The 19,726-nt window shown below is 35.6% G+C and overlaps 2 protein-coding genes across 2 annotated transcripts; one reads left to right on the forward strand and one right to left on the reverse strand.

Moving 5' to 3' along the window:
- Positions 1 to 110: 110 nt before the first annotated feature.
- On the forward strand, positions 111 to 10,821 carry LOC137385581 (tubulin gamma-1 chain-like). The gene is made up of 12 exons (XM_068072069.1): positions 111 to 263; positions 499 to 549; positions 679 to 740; positions 1,253 to 1,420; positions 1,621 to 1,689; positions 1,901 to 1,980; positions 2,112 to 2,238; positions 2,554 to 2,640; positions 3,655 to 3,804; positions 4,498 to 4,650; positions 9,133 to 9,294; positions 10,424 to 10,821. Exons 1-12 carry the CDS (start codon positions 215 to 217, stop codon positions 10,619 to 10,621), a joined length of 1,356 nt encoding a protein of 451 aa, XP_067928170.1. The 5' UTR covers positions 111 to 214; the 3' UTR covers positions 10,622 to 10,821.
- A 1,123-nt stretch (positions 10,822 to 11,944) lies between these two features.
- LOC137406821 (transcription factor Sp9-like) lies at positions 11,945 to 14,152 on the reverse strand. Its single transcript, XM_068093435.1, has 2 exons — positions 14,110 to 14,152; positions 11,945 to 13,204 (listed from the first exon to the last, which is right to left on the reverse strand). Exon 2 carries the CDS (start codon positions 13,194 to 13,196, stop codon positions 12,192 to 12,194), a length of 1,005 nt encoding a protein of 334 aa, XP_067949536.1. The 5' UTR covers positions 13,197 to 13,204; positions 14,110 to 14,152; the 3' UTR covers positions 11,945 to 12,191.
- Between the last annotated feature and the right edge of the window lie 5,574 nt (positions 14,153 to 19,726).

Raw genomic sequence — 19,726 nt, forward strand, 5'->3', positions numbered from 1 at the left:
TTTACCTCGTCCAAAATGTAATTTTAGTAAGGGCGAACAAGTGATATAACAATTTAGTAAAGACGACTTGACTTTAATAATTCATTCGAGAGCCGTGTTGTACGAAGATTGTTGACGCGAATCTTCGGTAACGCCAAGAGCGCGTTTTTAAAAGTTTGGAAACTTCTGTTTCGGACGCCTTTATTGTTTTAGCAATCTTAATAAATTTAGGACAATGCCTCGAGATATTATAACTTTGCAAGTTGGTCAATGCGGCAACCAAGGTAAGCAAGCATTTAATAATACCATATGTTGTATTGTTTGAAATTTTCAGTACGACTACTTTTGCTAATGAAATTCAGGGAATTTTTTCTATTTGCTTAGAATTTTCAATTCATTAAATTACCCTTAGCTGTGCTATATGCTTTATGATCACATTTTTTATTGTAAAATGTTGAATATTAGTAGTTAATAAAATTGGTGTGCTGTAACTAACATTGAAAACTTATTATTTTGTAGTCGGTATGGAGTTTTGGAAACAGCTATGCTTGGAGCATGGAATCAATCCAGGTGAATAAGTTTTACCAACATACAATATGCAAATATCTTTCTCTATTTTTGTGCTAGATGTTCAAAATATATTTAAGCTAACTGTAGTATGTGCGGATATATATATGAAGATCTAATATATTTTTGTAGAGGGTATTCTGGAAGATTTCGCTACAGAAGGAATAGACAGAAAAGATGTCTTTTTTTACCAGGTAAGTTCATCATGTATATCGATCAAAAAACTTGTGTAAAACTTATGCATGTACTTTATAATGTACTCTACATGTACTTAAGGGTAGATCTGCATTTATGTTCTTGTTTTCATGTTTTACCACAGAAACCTTACTTGCTTCTCATAGTATGCTTTATGCAGTATTTATTTAAATGCATTCTTTCTGCCGTATTTTTTGAAAAATGCTAGCAGTATTTTATTTGTTCGTAGCTATTAATGCTAGAAAAAGGTCCATATTTTGCTAGAATCCGAAGGCTGGGAGATCTCAGCTGTTCAGTTGAGTTTCCCGGTTTCTTTTATTATCAGCTCGACAGATGACAAGACTTTTCTATGCTGGCTGGTAAAAAGGTATCTAACCTTGTTGTGTAGGCCTACATGGCAGCGGAGTTACTTTTTTGGGTCATTATGATAGCATCTTCATTTTAACTTCAAAAGCTGTTTGCATCTGATCTCAAATTCTATAGTATGTCTGCGTATTACATGGTGCTGTAGGCAGATGATGAGCATTACATTCCTAGAGCAGTTCTGTTAGACTTGGAGCCTCGTGTTATCAATAGCATTATGAATTCAGCTTATTCTAACCTCTTCAATCCTGAGAACATATACATGTCCAAACACGGAGGAGGTGCTGGCAACAGTTGGGCTAGTGGCTACACACAGGTCTGCTTCAGTCTTTCTCTTCATGCTTAGAAATGTCAATACTTCAACTCTAGTGGTGTTCAACTGCATATTAAGTTGAAAATAATTCTTGTAAAATAACTACAAATTTTTTCTTAAGACAAATTACGTAGTTGTCTGAAATGTAATATTGAATTCTGATGTTTAGCTGATGGTGTAAGTTGGTGGAATGTTGTATTTAGGGAGAAAGGCTGTATGAGGAAGTGTTTGACATCATAGACAGGGAAGCAGAGGGTAGTGACAGTTTGGAAGTAAGTATTTAATATTTATTTTGGTGTTGCTGACCTTGTTGATGTTATATCTACAGGGTATTCAAGTCCTTATCTCTTGCATATATGTTGCCATATCTGTTGCCATGTGATGTTATAATGACCCGTATATATGGAAAAAGGTACAGCGTTTGCTAGTAGCTATTCATTACATTCATGAATACGACTCGGGAAGAGTCTGCTTGTATTTTAGGGTTTCCTCTTATGTCACTCCATAGCAGGTGGCACTGGCTCCGGTATGGGTTCATACATTCTCGAGAAGATCAATGACAGGTAATGAGATTTCCCCTTTTTGAGTTCTTTTTATGCGTGTAAATGTGCTCTTTTATTCGTTTGTCAACTGCTCACGATGCCAGGCGTCTTTTTCTTTTAGGACTTATGACCTCTTTTATGTTTTTGTGCAGATTTCCCAAGAAGCTGATTCAGACGTACTCTGTATTCCCTAACCAGGATGAGATAAGTGATGTGGTTGTGCAACCATACAACTCACTCCTTACCCTTAAGCGCCTCACTCAAAATGCTGATTGTGTGGTAAGTCTAGATTTAAAGGAAAATAGCATACAGCCATTGCACGGGCCATGCTTTCACTATTCAGTCTGCCTAACTACTAATAGCAAAAGGGATAACTAAAATAATGTATACATGTATACAATATTGATTATAGACAATCTGATGCCTGTCATACTTTCTTTACAACTGTAATAATCTCTTTGCATGTCAACTACCTGGTTACTTTTTACTAAATGTTTGATAAGATTTCATCCTCTGTAGTATTTCTCTCTTGCTATTCAATGGGCAATGCAATATTATTTTTGATTTTAAAACTTGGCCGTATCTTTCTGGCAGAACGTATTGGATAACACGGCTCTGCACAGGATAGCTGTGGAGAGGCTTCATATAGAGAATCCAACATTTCAGCAAATCAACCATCTGGTAGGTTTATAAACACATTCTGAAGTCATATATGTGTGGTGATTTCTTAATCACCCGAGCTTACATGGGATTATATATACATGTATGCTCCTAAATAAATGCTCCTAAATATGGCCTGATAGAAATACATACATTCATTGTATATTTATACATGCTGTTTTTTTACCAGGTCATATTTACAAGTGTTTCTTTTGCAACATAGCTCATGTACATTCAAAATACTGAGCACTAGCTATGGCGAATTAGAGTGCCCTGGGTTTGCAACTCGAGTTATATTTACAAACTCGAGTTTGTAAAAGTAAGGTGCAATATACTGGTATTACGGTAGCATAACCGTAGATCTGGTTATATTAACAATGGTGCAGCAACAGGCACTTGTTAGCTAATAGAAATTAAACTATGTATGTACTGTAAAACTAAAATTTATTGCTTTCACCAGGAACTTGAGTTTACAACACACTTGACCAATTTTGAAGAATTCGGCTTCTGCAAACCGGGAAAATCTGCTCGAAAGCAAGTTGAAAAACACTGTTTCCGAGTTGGCAATGATACAACTCGCTTTAAACAACGCTCTACAATTGTTTTTGTCTCTTTACATTTATAGAAATAAATATGCGCAAAATATGTAAATATCGCCAATATATATAATACAAATATATTTAAATTATTATCAATTAAATATTAAATTATCCTTAAATATAATATGTGCAAATGCGGTTCTGTAAATGAGACACCCCAATTACAGCCTTTGCCTTTTTTACAAACCCGGGTTAGTTTTGCGTAACACAGCTCGAGTTCATCAAAAACCCAGCGCGTGTTTTTTGAACAGCAACCCAAGTACAACAACTCAGGTTGAGAGTGTGGAACACGGGCACTATAAGGCTCCATAACTAGTGGTTATTCTGCACTTTACACTCTAGTTGCTAGCTTACTCGCCACAGTCCGTATATATCTTAACACCCTTGTTATATGTTGAGTATGAGATGTCAACCATTTTGTCATATTGTATATCAGGTGTCAACTGTGATGTCGGCCAGCACCACTACTCTCAGAGTGCCGGGATACATGAATAATGACCTTATTGGGCTGATCAGCTCTCTCATTCCCACCCCCAGATTGCACTTTCTTATGACTGGCTACACTCCCCTGACTACTGACTCACAGGTAATTGTCTGTCCTCTTTCTGGCCCATCCGTTACTTGTTAGCCAAGTATTTCGCAATAACAGAATTCTAGTTTTTGTACTTCTACTCCAAACTAAGTTGAGCACAGGGCAAAATATTTACTGTATTGTAGGTTTGTTGCAATGTTCCTGCGATTATCTGATAATGGAATAAACACTCTTTAATGTTAGGTTGTTCTACAAAGTCTGCCAATACAAAACATAGTCGCTTGTGTCTTGTTCTCATCAAAGGTTTAAAGTGTTCAACATCGGCTATAGCTCTGTACTATATAGCTCCGTACTATATAGCTCCGTACTATATAGCTCCGTACTATATAGCTCCGTACTATATAGCTCTGTACTATGCAGTTCTGTACTATATAGCTCTGTACTACATCCCCTAATGCGCCAGACATTCATTTATTTGTCGAATCTAATAAAAATCATCTGTAGACTTTAGAAAAATTTTGCTGCTCACAAAAAACACAGCAATAATGTAGAGACATAAATTTGAACAGGAATGTGCAGCAGTAATACACCGAGAGAAAAGTAATTAGAAATATACAAGTAAGGACGTGCGCTGTTGACTCTGTTCACTCTCCGCTGCAGCCTTACAGCCACTGTATGTATGCAAGTCTTTCTGTAAGTAGTTAAGTCTCTCTGTAGTAGACTTTAACTCTCTCATATGATTGCTAGGTGGCCAATGTGCGTAAGACGACAGTACTCGATGTGATGCGGAGACTTCTTCAGCCTAAGAACATGATGGTCTCAACTCCAGTCAACCGTCAGGCAAACCACTGCTATATTTCCATCCTCAACATCATACAGGGAGAGGTTGACCCAACTCAGGTAAAGCTATTGCATTCGTAGTTCTCTCTCATTACTTTATTTAATTAGCAAAAATCTGCATGGATTTTTAAATGAAGTTTATAAACATCTTTTGGAAAGTCCCAAAATAAGTTTGTAAAGACCGACTACTACAGCCCAGTCTCTAATGCATAAACTCTGGTTCCAGACACATATTCAGACCGGTTTGTGTCATTTTTATGCAGCCTCCATATTAGCTTTATAAGGCTGTGTTTCCGAGGGCTAGTTTCATAATAACTGTGTTTCCAAGCTGGAGCATGCCCTTGTAGCCGTACTAAGCTAATACATATCATATTAAATTGCTGATGAAAATTGTTGATTAGGCCTATCATGAATTTAATGTGAATATTTCATCGCTATAGCCAGTGAAATCTGCCATAATCTTTAAAATTGCTTTAAAAGTGTTCAGATATACAAGTTGATATCGACATTGAAGTTGTCAGCTTTGCACGTCTATTAGCCACTCGTAGCTATGTGAATCAACTTTGGGTAGATGTTTGTTGCAAAGGTAGATGTTTGTTGCAAAAGTAGATGTTTGTTGTAAAGGTAGATGTTTGTTGTAAAGGTAGATGTTTGTTGTAAAGGTAGATGTTTGTTGCAAAGGTAGATGTTTGTTGTAAATGTAGATGTTTGTTGCAAAGGTAGATGTTTGTTGTAAAGGTAGATGTTTGTTGTAAAGGTAGATGTTTGTTGTAAAGGTAGATGTTTGTTGCAAAGGTAGATGTTTGTTGCAAAGGTAGATGTTTGTTGCAAATGTAGATGTTTGTTGCAAAGGTAGATGTTTGTTGTAAAGGTAGATGTTTTTTGCAAAGGTAAATGTTTGTTGCAAAGGTAGATGTTTGTTGCAAAGGTAGATGTTTGTTGCAAAGGTAGATGTTTGTTGTAAAGGTAGATGTTTGTTGCAAAGGTAGATGTTTGTTGTAAAGGTAGATGTTTGTTGCAAAGGTAGATGTTTTTTGTAAAGGGTTTACATGTGTAAATTATGAAATGCATAATGATTTGCATTGCCAATGTTAGCTGCGTTTTCTCAAGTTATAGTGGCAACCTGATTAATGTGATACCTTTCTTGTTTGATCACCAATGTCTTCCTGTGGTGGGAGAAATGGGTCTATTATTTTAATCAGTATATGTAATAGCTATGCATAACAAGCAATACTTACTTTTTGGCATCTTATTTTCAGAATAATGGTTTAAAGACCCACTATGTTTTGGGTCAAAACAACTGGAACGCTCTAAATTTTGCACGAAAATAAGTTTAATGTCAGATTTTTTAGAATTCATGTGTAAGTGTCACATCCTGTAATTGCTTCTCGTCTGTTGGTTATCTTCACAAATAAAAGAACTGTAGCCGCTACGCCTAACCTATAACGGAAGCCAATAACAAAAACTTACATTTCATCCCTGAAGTGTTCATATTCGTTCCTTTTATACATAATAATAATCTATATAAATCTCAGTGGTTGACTTTTTGTTTCCATCCCCGTGTCCAGTTGCAGCGATTTAAATCTAGTGAGGAATAATCCACTTTGTAGAAGATTTCAACTCGCAACATTCAAATCGTAAATCTACAAACAGGAGCACCTAACCACTAAGCTAACCTGTTCTTATCATTTCTAACGCTCTCACATATACGTGTATCCTTATCGCGATTGCACACGCTAAATATGCATTTTTTATTATTAATGAATATTACCTTTTACTATCGATATTTCTTGGAAAAAATTTTAAAAGCGGTTTTTTTCACCATTATTTATTTTTTTAATTTGTGATCTTCAAATATACCACTTCAATTTTGAATGTGCTATTACACTCCTATTTCTGGTTTCAATAAATCTGTAAAAGCTAAAAACTGTTCACGGGACAAATGTATTATTTGAAGTAGGAGTTGCCTCTACATTCTCTCTCTCCATTTGGTCAAAGTATCAGACAAAGACAGTCCGATATCCCATTTTAATGTTTGTACCAGTATTGAGAGGTACCAGTATCGTCCATCATAACTTTGAATACAACGAGCTTCTGCTGTAACAGTAAACCTTTTTATGAACACAATTCAATGTGCTTATTGTTCATATTTTTTCTTAATTTGTTTGAACGGCCCAAAGAAACTTATCTTATGAAGTATAAAAGTTAGAATGGTAAATGTTGTATGTGTTTAATAAAAATGTTTTCTGCGCAAAGACTTTTTTATCACTCGGGCAATGCCAGGCATTCACCTAGTATATATAAATCCAAGTGTCTGTCATCGTTCGTGTGTTCAGTTTATAGCGGTAGGTTAAATTATGCATGCTTGCAGCACTTGAACTACTAGAAACTAACTACCGGAAGCACGAACTAGAGAAAAAACACAAGACCAGACTTTCCCAAAAGCAATGCTTGTAGAGAGATCATGATGTGTAATAATTATGAGCATAATTATTCCAAGCTGTGGCAAGGTGACTGCATGGTTTAGTGGTAGTGCGCTTGGCTTAATATCTGTGCATCTGAATGTATGGGTTCGATTTCCGTGTGGCTCAATTTTTTTTCCTAACATCCAGACAGAAGGACAAATTGGCTCTTATTATGGTAAAGACTAGCGGAATACCGGCGTTGCACGGGTATTATAGATCAGCTTATAAACAGTGACAGGTAATGTAGTTGCCTGCCACTCGCCATTAGCCTGGCACATTGCCGATGGCTAATTTGACTAAACTAGTAACCTATTGCTAAACTTTCTAACAAGAGACATGAGAGCAAGCATAAAATGACGTCATATTGTAACACAGAGAGCGGTATGCGTATTTTCACCCACATACCGATATATATCGAATAATGAATCCATCAATCTTGGGAAGCTCAATGGTTCAGCATATCGTCTGGAGAACAGGAAGTTTCGAAATCAAATCTTTTGCGAGACGGATTCTTCATTCCAAGATTTTACTAGCTATAGCTGGACATACCAAATCTACTATCAACAGCTATACTTAGTTTACTTTTTCAAACATCAACTTGTCGATCATACCCTGAGCACCAGAAATTAGAATATTAGCTAGAATTTGTGGCAATTTTATCTCACATATTTAGAATATTGACTTTTTAAATTGTAGACATTGTACATACTGTCAAACCTTGACATACGAAATTCTTGTGTTTGTTTCATATGTAAAATACATTGTATAATACATGTATAATACAATGTATTTCAATCTGGAGCCCTCAAACCGACAGTAAATATGTCAAGTATTCCGATATACATGTACCATTGAAACAATGCATTTTATAAAACGGCGTACGAAAGTTAATTTAAAAATATAAATTTTGTGTAAAAACTGAATAAAATAATCAATAAAAAAGAGCTTTTAATGTTATTTCACCTTACAGAACATGAACATTATATTATTAATTTTGAACAGCTTTTTTACTTTTACTTACATAATTTTAATGTTTTGAGAAATAGTAAAACAAATACTTGCTTCAAATTTTGCTCCGTTTGTTGAAACATTGTAATGTAGAGGTGCCAGTAACTCCACTTCTGATTGTATATGTGTAAGATTATTATGTATTAATCGCGTTGTAAAGTGTTTGTACATGTATTTTATATACTAATTCCTTAACGTCTCAACAAGCCGCAAATCAAGTGATGGTTTGCCAATACTATTGTAGGGTATGGTGTGTCTCACTTGTCCTGATTTTCATACTTTGGTATTTAATAAATTTGGTGTCTTATCAAATCATCTGTTGCATCATGTAGTGTGTGTAGAGGGCCTCCCTTCACAATAATCAGACTTTCAAACAAATTTGTTTTGCTTTTTCTTACAAACTTGAAAAAACTCCCTGCAGACCCTTGGCTAAACCACGCCATATTTTAAATGCAATGACTATCCATGCATGCCTAGGGTGAGACAACCCATACAAGGAATAGCTCTAATTATGGTGTCACCAAATCAGTTAAGGCTGAACCACCTCTCGTCGCTCTTACACTCACTAATAATCTTATAATCTTTGTCGGGAATAGGATGTAGAGTCGAGCCTTATAATTATCACCATCTTGTTTCACTCGGCGTAGCAAGAAGAATATGGAGGCTGGCTGGGTTGCTGGCCATCGCACCGCTTTGCATTCATCTTCTGTAATTACTGGTTTGTGCCTCGGCCTTGATTAGTGTCACTTCCATCTCTGCTTTGTTGTTCTTTCCTCTTGCACCCAACTTTTTGTAATCGACACTTTTAAATGTTTCACCACCTGAGTTAAATCATTGCATTCAATTCTCTAGCACGTGGGAACAAGAAGGGTTATCGGCCCTTCAATTGATAACTCAAGTCAGTAAAGTAGATAGCTTCGGTTCTAGTTTATTGTTTATCAGCAGGTTCAGCTACTCCGCTTCAGGATTTTATATGAAAGTGTATGAGCTGACGCTGCTCATTCTGTCATCAAATAATTTACTGGCTGTTTAATAATTGTTCAAATAATTTAATTTGTTGCTGTTCCAGGTCCACAAAAGTCTACAGCGAATTAGAGAAAGAAAGCTTGCACAGTTTATACCATGGGGCCCGGCGAGCATACAAGTTGCCCTCTCAAGGAAGTCTCCATACGTTCAGTCTAGTCACCGGGTGAGCGGGCTCATGCTCGCTAACCACACGAGTATCAACACGGTGCGTTGTTTTTTATCAATCACATGAGCATTGAAACGGTGTGATCTTATGTATTAGCAACACGCTTATCAGTCTGGTATTGAGTTTTATGTCATTCGACATACCTTGGGTAGAACTGCTTTAAGATGCTAACTCATTCTAACTGAGCGGTGGTCACGGCTCCTAGACACCAGCACGATCTCATTGCATCTCATGATGATAAGTTAAGATGCTTAAGTTGTCTGTTAGCATCTTTAGTTATGCTATATCAAGGAGAAGATAACTTTTACAATACGTTGGTAATTTCTGCAGCCGGCTCTAAACGGATGTATATGTACAGGTTGAGCGTCAAGGTTGTAATCAGTCGCTGTAGATTAAGATGATCTCTCTGTTAGTTGGCTAGTAGCTGAAGATAGATGATGGCTGGAGGTAGTGCTGAATATTACCTATGCATTGTAGCCATACTGGAGTTATATTAGAGCCATACTAGGCAGCCATGCAAGAATAAGTGGTTACATCACATCAACAACTTATGTTCTAGTCCTGGCTGGGCCATGCAAATTGCACTGTCTCCCGCTGTTGCCAGAGCAATCAATTCTGGTCTTCTTTTCCTTTCATCATTTTATCACTGCATTTCTAGGTGACTGACCCAGTCAATTTGTTCTCATTATTCTGGATTATTCTTACGCAATACAACGCAGGAAATACTGTATGTCATAGGCTTTCTATTCGGCTGCTCTCTGTCCACATACCTGGAAGAAAATTTTGAATTATGTAACTGGCTCTGTTCAGCTCCTCTCATTGTCTTCAATTTTTTGGAGAAATTAATTGCTGAAATATATATCCATATCACATAGCTAAGAGTTAGGTTAATATCCTAACATATTAGTAAAAAATACTATATTAAAATACAGGATTATTTATACTGTGTACTACAAACTGAATTTTTAGCCGGCTGCTTTGATACGGCAGACAAAACATATGCAATCCTATCAAAATACTATATATCAGAATAGGTATGCAGAAACGGCTAGTTTGAAAGATTGTGTCTATATACATTCCTAGTGGGCAAACCTCATAGGTATGATATTGAATAAATAGTTTTTATAAGTTTTTTTCGTAGTTTTTTCTAATGACGTGTGTGTTGTAGTTGTTTTCAAGAACACTGAGCTCTTATGACAAGTTGAGGAAGAGGGGTGCATTTCTCGACCAGTTCAGAAAAGAGGCTATATTTAAAGACAACTTGGATGAGTTTGACGATGCCCGAAATGTTGTACAGATGTTGGTTGATGAATATAACGCTGCTACTAGGCCCGACTACCAAACAAGGAGAACATCAGCCAAATAAATGTGTGTTATTTCTTTGTAATAGATGTTGGCATTTTACCATTTCTAATCTTATGATTTTATATCTTTTGTGTTTTCTGTAAATAATGCTAAGTTATTTTTTGCGAAGGAGTAGTTGTGTGTATTGTATTATTCTGTGCAACTAAACCGACAATGGAAGTTTGATGTGAAATTTTTTGTAATATATTTTACGAAGGTTAAGTTCATAGGATTCCCCTTGTATAACATGTAATCTGTGGGAGCTTGTTTCTTTAAGGAAGCTCCCAAGTGCTTATTAATCGACTATTTTCAGAAAATTGTACATTCATGAGTTGGTCAGCATGCGTGCTGCTGCCTTTAATTGTTACATTGAGCATGTCTCTCTCGCAACTAACATATATTTATTTAGTAAATTACAAGGCATAAGCAGCTGACACGCTGTATCAAGCAGGGGATCAATATTTCATACTACCGCAGACCCATATTCTGTGAAGTTACTAAAAATTGGCCGCAAGATCTGAAAGTTTTCAATAGAAATCGTTCAGTTACCTAACATAAATGTATTTTAAGCCTCAACAGACTAGATGCATTTTTCAAAAAATGTAAGTTTTGTACTGTTTTGTTACTTTTTGTATAAATAAGGCAGTCTTCCTTCCAGCGAGCACGGTAGGCGTTTAGTTTCTAACATGGAGAAAAGCGAATTTGAAAAATTCTTCAAATTTGGCAGAATCTATTTGTAACTTCTATATCTCAAGCATGTAATAAGCTACAAGGTATTATTATTACAAGGATACCCGAAGCCGCCTATGCTATCCACATTAATGCAATAAATTGGAATTTCACCATCACTCCTCACAATGAATGTTCAGTCATCGCTCCCCGGGGTGGCTTGTCGGAGGCCATATGGGAAGAACCAAGTATATCGATACCCCCTCATTACTTAACTAAACGTTTTCAACGACAAATATTCTCTCACCATCTTCCCAAGCTATTAGAACAATCGCGGATAAGCTTTGATGACTTTGAATAAACAATCCAATTTATTTAATCACTTGAATAGCATTTCATGATTTTTCTTAATGTATTACCTCTGCTAATGCTAATTTGTAATGACTTGTTTCTAAAATCACTTCTAACCAATCATTTTCTCACACTTGGCTTACTAGCTGTCAGAATTTAATCTTTGCAGTTCAACGAACGCTGTATTCCATTTTACAATCTCCATAAAACCGGCTCACAAAAGCAGTTTTTTATTTTATGTTCTACTAAGATATGCTCGGCTCACACATAAACAACTTACATTTTATTGAATGTCTACCATATAAAATAATATATACCGTGTGTATAGAAGAGCACAATATCAAATTTCGCTGCAAGAAATTATTTCTAAATGAGTATGCATTTTATGCTGAGCATCATAAATACTAAAAGGGAATCATTATACACAGTTACAAAACTACATAATTAACTTGAAAGTTGGAAAGATTTAAAGAAAATCATAGATTCAGCAATTAATGTTAAAACCATTTGGCATTTGTGATATAAAAACATGAAGCTTAATTTGGTAAATGTGAGGACAATTCTTGCTTATTTTATTCTGGTACGAATTTTGTTTCAACATTATTATTGTTGATTGCTGCCTCATCAAGTGTAGGGGATGAAGATAGGCTGCACAACTCTGAGCTGTTCTTCTCGTGTGATTTGGCGTGCTTGTTGAGGTGATCAATTCGAGTAAACTTCTTATCACAGACTTTACAAGAGAGTTTCTTCTCGTTTGAATGCGTGCGCACGTGTCTTTGCAGCTCATCACTCCGTGTGAATCTTTTACCGCAAAACAGCCAGTTGCAGACAAATGGACGTTCACCTGAATGCCAACGCAGATGAGCTTTCAAATGTGAAGTCTTAGAATATACCTTACCACAGCCAGCAAAGTGACAATTGTGCGGTCCTTTTATTTTGAGGTGAGCAGCGCTTGGTCCCAACTTGTCCACCTCAACGCAGTTTGGGCAAACACAAGACGTTCTACTGTTGTACTTTCTGCTCCGGCCTGATGAGCTGGAGACTAGGAGTGATGACGCAGAACTGCTGCTCGTGGTCGCTGTCGAAAGGGGAGACTTAAAGAAATCACTTGGAGCTGGTAGGTAGTTAGTCGATTGGAATACTGAAGGAGTTGTTTGGTTTGAAATCATGCCGTTTGTGAGTTGGCTGTAGTCAAGATCAGTGGGTGGGCCATAATGCGCATAAGATACGCTTGGGGCAACATCTGGTAAGATGGAAGGAGGATTTGCCGGTACACTCATATCAAGCCACATAGATGCTGCCTCAGTTCCCTTGAAGCCATTAGAGTAATGCGAAAAGTCATATGACGGCCTGGCATACATGGTGTCGGGAGTGTACGCTTTTGCTGCAAAACTGTTGTCATGGCAAGAAGGAAACACGCACTCTGGTGCTGAAGCTTGAGAAACTGAAATGTTTGGTGAAAGGTCTTTTTCTAGACAGAGTTGCGGCTTCTTCCATGAGTAAACTACTCTATCTGATGTACTTGCAGCCATGCTTGACGTCTCAGGCTTTTCAAAGTTTATGTGGGATGTCAACATTTTTGTTTCTACAAAAAAAATCAAAGAAATGAATATCTCTAAAAGTAAACCAAAATGTCAGAAATTCTCAAAATACTTTAGACAACAACAATTTCAAACTTTTACAAAATTATCAATTTAATTAATTGACTAAGAATACCATGTACTTTTTCAATAAATCAGCCTTTATAATCACAATGTGTATGAGAACTATCCACCCAATATAACACATATACATAGAGGCAGGTAAACACAGCATGGTCAAGACAGAATTATTTCAAAATTGATACCAGTTAAATTAAAAAAGCCACAACTAAAAAAAACTAGTTGTCTTTGTGATAGCATAATTTCTGAAAGTTTGTAACTTAATATATGTGACTATACAAATGAAATTCAGAGACCATAAATAATTGTTGAAAAGTGTAAAAATCATAGACAGGTGAAAGTGTGAGAAACAAACTTGGCTGCCAAAGGATGGTGAACCATTCAGCATACATTAATTGAAATGTGTGCTGACAGATGCAATATAATTCAATATATAATTTTCTGTTATGACACGTATATTTTAATTCATTAAATGTTAGAACTAAATAAGGTTTACTCATTCTTCATATTTTGATTTGGTTTTAGAGAATGGATTTTCACAACAATAATCACAGACCCTTTATATAGTGAAATTAAACAAAATTGATAAACAAATTTAAGGTAACAAAACTAAACAAAAATTACAGAATAAAATTGATTTTGTTGATAGAGAAATGCTCTACCCTACAAACAACTGAGTTGAAGTGAAATATTTGGTTATTTCGTTGCAAAAATTCAACAGATGCAAACCTTTTGCCCCAAATCTAAAATATTGCGACTAGCTAATAAAACCACTTTGTAGTAAAACTGCTTTTGTCAAGTATTTACAGAAATATTATCAAAGAGATACCTTATGGTAGCTGTCTCCTCAACTCCTCTCAGTGAGGTTCACTTGCCAAGTAAACTTTCTCTGTCATCGCAACCTATTATCAATTGGTTCTGCCTGCACTCATCAGGTAGGCGGAGCCTAAGCTAGCTTCATTCTTTTCTATTGTTTTTAATAGTATTATATTGGAAGGTCATAGTTTACTCCTTGGCAGAGCAAGCGTCGAATGCCAATTACAAATATGAAGATGACATAAACATAATCCTTAAATTGAGCTGTCCACCATTGTCTCATGGCTTCATCTATAAGCTGCACTACAATGTACTCACCTGCCTATCACAGCGTGGGCATAGCGCCGAGTTCTTCTTTTATATTGGCTTAAATTATGTTGACATTTCTATTTTTAATATATAAATTATTAAACCTAAGACTTATAATTATAGGATGACTTGTAGCGGTTTGAAAACCTAAAAAAGTATTTTGTAGGGTAGACTTAAACGAAGCTTGCTGGTGACCCTGGAGTCTGTCGCTAAGCTATCTAAAAATATCTAAAACAATCACAGGAGGTGTTCAGAGTAAAAAACTTGTGACACATTTGAGACACATTCTCACAGATTAAAACGTCACTATTTGTTACGACGGCAAAGGCAAGGCTTCCACTCGCAAGTGTCTCAATTAAGTATCTAATGCTCGCTAATTGCTTTCTGTCAGATTTATGTGACACAAACAAAGTTCACAGTCATTGATTTTGCACTATTGATACTTCTTGAAAATCTTTGGTTTTGCAAATATAAATACTTTCAAAATGCTTGCTTAGTTGTTCGTAAATAAGATATTTCATGCGGCAATATTTTGGATATTTGATATATGGGGCCTACCTGGAAATAATAACCTGAAAATACCTGAAATAAATAATATTTAAAATAAACTGGATCTCTTCGTTGAAAAGTTAAAATTCTTACTTACAACATTGTGAGTTCCTCTTTGTGGATTTAGTCAATAGCTATAAATTATATATTAAATTAATCATCAGTTTATGCTGATTTCAGATATGTAAACCAAACATCTGTAAAATTATGTTTGAATGATTATGTAGGCTAAATTCTAAACATTTCATTCTATTAACGGTTAAGATGACAATCTCTACAGATATGATCACACCACATGCATTTTTATTAGCTTATTTCAAGTCATGTACTGCACGTATATATAGTTATACCGTTATATAGTTATACCGAGAGTGCGGAGCCATCAGCAAACAAAAATAAAAGTTTGGCAACAGTTTAGAGTTTCTCCTGCAGGCAAATTGAACCTTTGTCTAGTTTTCCTGCTAGCACTATTTCAATGGATGTACTTGACTTGCACTTTATGAATAATAAAAATTACGGGCCATTTGATCATACATTAGGCAATATGGCAGGCACCTAACAAGATTAGCCTTGTCTATCCTCTCGCTGGCCCTCTCATCACTGCTATTATGACAATTAGAGCAGCAAGATGTAAAATTATCATTTTCACTTTGGCTAAGAGCACTTGCGCCGTGTACCCATCTCTTTTGGTCAGTTTTCTATTGTACAAGAAGTGACACAAAACTGCACTCAGTATCTCCTGAACAGCGACAACAACAACTAAATCGTGATCAGTCTAAACTAGATTATGCCACAGATAAGACCGACATCCACAAACTGTACAATACTATAAATGTCTTACAAAGATGAACTTATGTTAAAAAATGTTCAAGCGCTGGAAAAGTGTTTTTATTAGTTTTGCTAAAATCATCGATAATCATTGGTCCTTTGCTACCACGCTATAATAACATAAATAGAAAAACAAGATAAGATTTATAATAGCGTAGGCTATCATTCAATATTACAAAAAGTTCTTGTGTGATTGTTTGTTTCCTGCTTAGCAAACCTTTCAAGAATTTCTAAAATAAACTTTGTTTAGCGTGATCTCATTTTTGGTTGTAACACTTGGGAAGCGTTTAATCTTCAAGCCTTTACACGATGGCTCTAAGAATATCGTCAATACAGGCCTTGATCTTACTCTTAAATGCTTTAAACATCTATTGGAATCCTATTTCTCAACTTTATTGTCTAGAGAAGGAGATTGAGTCAAAAGAAAAAATTATCTTTATGCAAAGCAATGGAGGTAGAGTTGGTTGATTGTATTGTTACAGTTCTCACATGGGAATGCAACTCCAAAGAAGCATCCAAGCAGTTCCATATCAGTTTATTTGATCAACTAAATTGCACCGGCCAGTGTTGTCAAAAAGCAAATCAGGCAGTGTGAAAAAATAAAATAATAACATGGGAATGTAATAGCGGTTAAAAACAATTTGTTATGATACAAGGATGTTTTAGATATAGGACGGCAAAATGTCTATGTCTGGTGTTGTTTATGGCAATAACTGTATTGGCCTTTGAGATTACTTAGGTTAGTCTCCAACTAGTATCCATTTATTAGCCGTTGCTATTCTACTAGCCACATTAGGTACAGCGCTCCATTAGTACATGATTAAAAACTACTCATTCTTTGCCTATTGCATCAGTAGAGTGCTATCTACAGAACTTAAAGTGTTACCCAAATATTGATTAGTTCTCGTAAACAAGCAATAGCCCGTCCATAAAACAATCTGATTGCTTGTTTACTAGCAGCTATATATTGATCATGTCTCTGTTGACTGGAACAGCCTAAAACAAACTGTACTTATGCTAAAAGTACACTAAATGTACAGAGTACCAATGTTCTAAGCAGAAGGGTGTACACCTATTCTATACAATAGGTTGTAGAAGAATTTGAGTAAATTGAATTGCATTGTATTTGTATTGTATTGAATTATTCCGTAAGCTTGTGGGTAAATTAATCTCCAATTTGGCATGCATGTTAATCCTAATCGACACAAAGATTATCAGTGGATTATTTGTCGTTATACTAAGTAACAAGTAAAATTATTTTAAAATGTAAGATAACAATATAAACATTGTTAGAATCTCTATTATACAAATACAAAGAGTTACTGTCCTCACAGACACATAAACTACTCTCACAGACACATAAACTACTCTCACAGACACATAAACTACTCTCACAGACACATAAACTACTCTGTTGCGTTGGTAAGCTTTGATATTCACCTTATGAATGATTTGTTTTCTTGTTTCTAATGATATCTTGTATGTTGTACATACTATGTAATGATAATGAGGCAGGTATATTTGTTCTAGTATGTTTTATGTCTATATTATAAAATCTTTTGGCCTGATGTGTATATACAGGAAGTAAGCAGGCTTATATTATGTACTCCAGTCTTTGCCAACTATTCGTGTTAGAAAAAGTAAGCCTTGAAACTGAACAAATACAAATTCCTGAAAGCTAGTTGACAGCTGCTTCAGCAGCTTCTATCACCATAACTACAGTCTTCAGTTCAGTTGTCATGTGGCCATTTCATGGTACTGCGGTAGAGCAGTAAAAATATTACTTTATTGGCAATAATTTCATTTCAAACAGAAATATTTTCCAAATTTTACCATATGGGAATCATGAAAAAAGGACAACAGTTAGCCACTAAGAACAAATGAATTGTTTAACAAATAGCGTCTAAATTACCTTCCTCAGCTAAGAGAACGGATAATAGGTTGAATATAACGGCTGAATATTGTTAATTGTTAAAGCAGCTAGCAATCAACATAATTTTCAAAATAATTGTTAAATGTTGTATGCCACTTGTTCACATCACATAAGTTTAAAGGAGCTGAAAACCTGTAATTGTCCTGTAAAAATTAAAAACGCAAACCGTGAAAGATCAAAAGTAAAGGATACCATGAGAGTGAACGAGGATTCTATGTATAATTAATCAAAAAATGAACATAGAGATTCTGTACTTGCAATCGAACATCTTTTAAAGACTTTGGTAAGGATATTAGGAAGTTGGCTGGCTAACTGCTGAACATGAAGAATGTCATTAAAGACAAACTTGTGTAAGGATAAACAGAGTGTGACAGCTATTATTGTTGCACCTTCTAGAGATCAGATTCACAGAAAGACTCATGCAGTCTAACTGGACAATGGCCAGAAACTGTCATCTCCCATCAGGTCATGCATCTCTGTAATTGCGCTGGGAATTATCCAAATGCCATTTTTCTTATCGTGCTGCATCCTTGGTCATAAGGTTTAGTGGCAGTTTCTCAAGCTTGCTGCAGGATATTACTGAAGGTTGACACAATTTTTAATTGTCTGCTAAATCTGATAAAAATACAAAAGTGTCACTTGATATTTTTATTGTTTCCTCGCAATTGATTTGTCTAAACGATCTGATGTTTATTGGGTGACAGCAAGAAGTGAGAGATTATGACCAAGTGACGCCTCAACTCAAACTGTTTAAAATATTAGGAGGCATAATTTTATAATCACCAGCACCCATACTATAGAAACATTATATACTAGGGCATGTATAAAACACAATGGAAACAGCTACACTAGGTTAGGAAATGCATTGTAATTTATAACATTTAAAAAAAACGACCACAAAGTTTTTAACAGTGAAGTAGCCATTCTTGTATAAATAAACGGTTTAATTTGTGTCATCACAATTTGAACTCAAAATTTGCTTAATAACAAATTAAAACAGAATTTTTGCCAGAAAAGAGCATTTTTTCATGTTTTTTAGGATGTTTTTATGTTTGCTTACATTTGATTTAGCTCAACGAAAATGTTCCGTTAGACAAAAACCAGAGTTATTATGCATTAGAACTGCACTGTGTCATTGCAGTGCAGTACGTAATAATTTTGCGATGCGTTACAACTTTCTTATGCGCAGTAGACATTTACCGCTATTGCAACTACCCTCCTACTACAAATTAGTTGAAATTACCCACTGCAATCTACTACATATTTGCTTCCATGACGCATTACTTAAAACCTAGCAACTCATGTATACTGTGAATATGCAGTCTTCAAAACTTGAAACGGCATGTGTACTGCAGCTACGCATTAGTGTGAAGTCGATACGGTGGATCAAATGACACTGCTGACTTTTCGAGCCTCGTGACAGCATTGTACAAATTTGTCTGATGCTATGTTTAGCAAGGTCATGAACTTGCACTCTAGCTCCATTATCAGTTCAAAATATGGAGTTAATCATTCTATTGAAACTAATTCTCTGTATTGTATTTGCATTAACATTATGTATTTAAATCATAATATATTCACATTTTAACCATATACTACATGCTCATTGTGATATATTTGTTTGTCCACTCATGCTCAAATTTGAGCAGCAGTCATATCTTGCAATCGTGTTGTAGTTGCGTCGAAGTCAACTCAATACTATAATCTGTGATGAGTTTATCAAAAATGTACTGTACTTGTATCTACAGTATAATGCAAAAGTTCCTAGTGTATCTAACACCGCTAAATGTGCACTACCAAAACTCCCACTGCATCCAGCACTGCACACTGGGCTAAAAATAGTTGTACGACATGTATACTGCGTACCAGGCAGCAGCAAAAAGTACGTAATGCAATTATACTGCATACTGCATGGCTGTAACATGCTTACTACTGTTACTGCTATTGCACAGCAAGTACATAGATATCCAAGCAAGAATTTACTACAACTGTAATACATTTTACATCTTGG

Source organism: Watersipora subatra, chromosome 1 (assembly GCF_963576615.1).
Source record: "Watersipora subatra chromosome 1, tzWatSuba1.1, whole genome shotgun sequence".
NCBI classification, from domain to species: domain Eukaryota; kingdom Metazoa; phylum Bryozoa; class Gymnolaemata; order Cheilostomatida; family Watersiporidae; genus Watersipora; species Watersipora subatra.

Bases quoted from the DNA above. Each gene is read 5' to 3' on its own strand.
- LOC137385581 (XM_068072069.1), top strand. From the start codon at position 215: ATGCCTCGAGATATTATAACTTTGCAAGTTGGTCAATGCGGCAACCAA. The intron at 3,805-4,497 runs GTAATTGTCTGT...TATGATTGCTAG, and splicing joins CCCTGACTACTGACTCACAG to GTGGCCAATGTGCGTAAGAC. The intron at 9,295-10,423 runs GTGCGTTGTTTT...TGTGTGTTGTAG, and splicing joins ACCACACGAGTATCAACACG to TTGTTTTCAAGAACACTGAG.
- LOC137406821 (XM_068093435.1), bottom strand. From the start codon at position 13,196: ATGTTGACATCCCACATAAACTTTGAAAAGCCTGAGACGTCAAGCATG.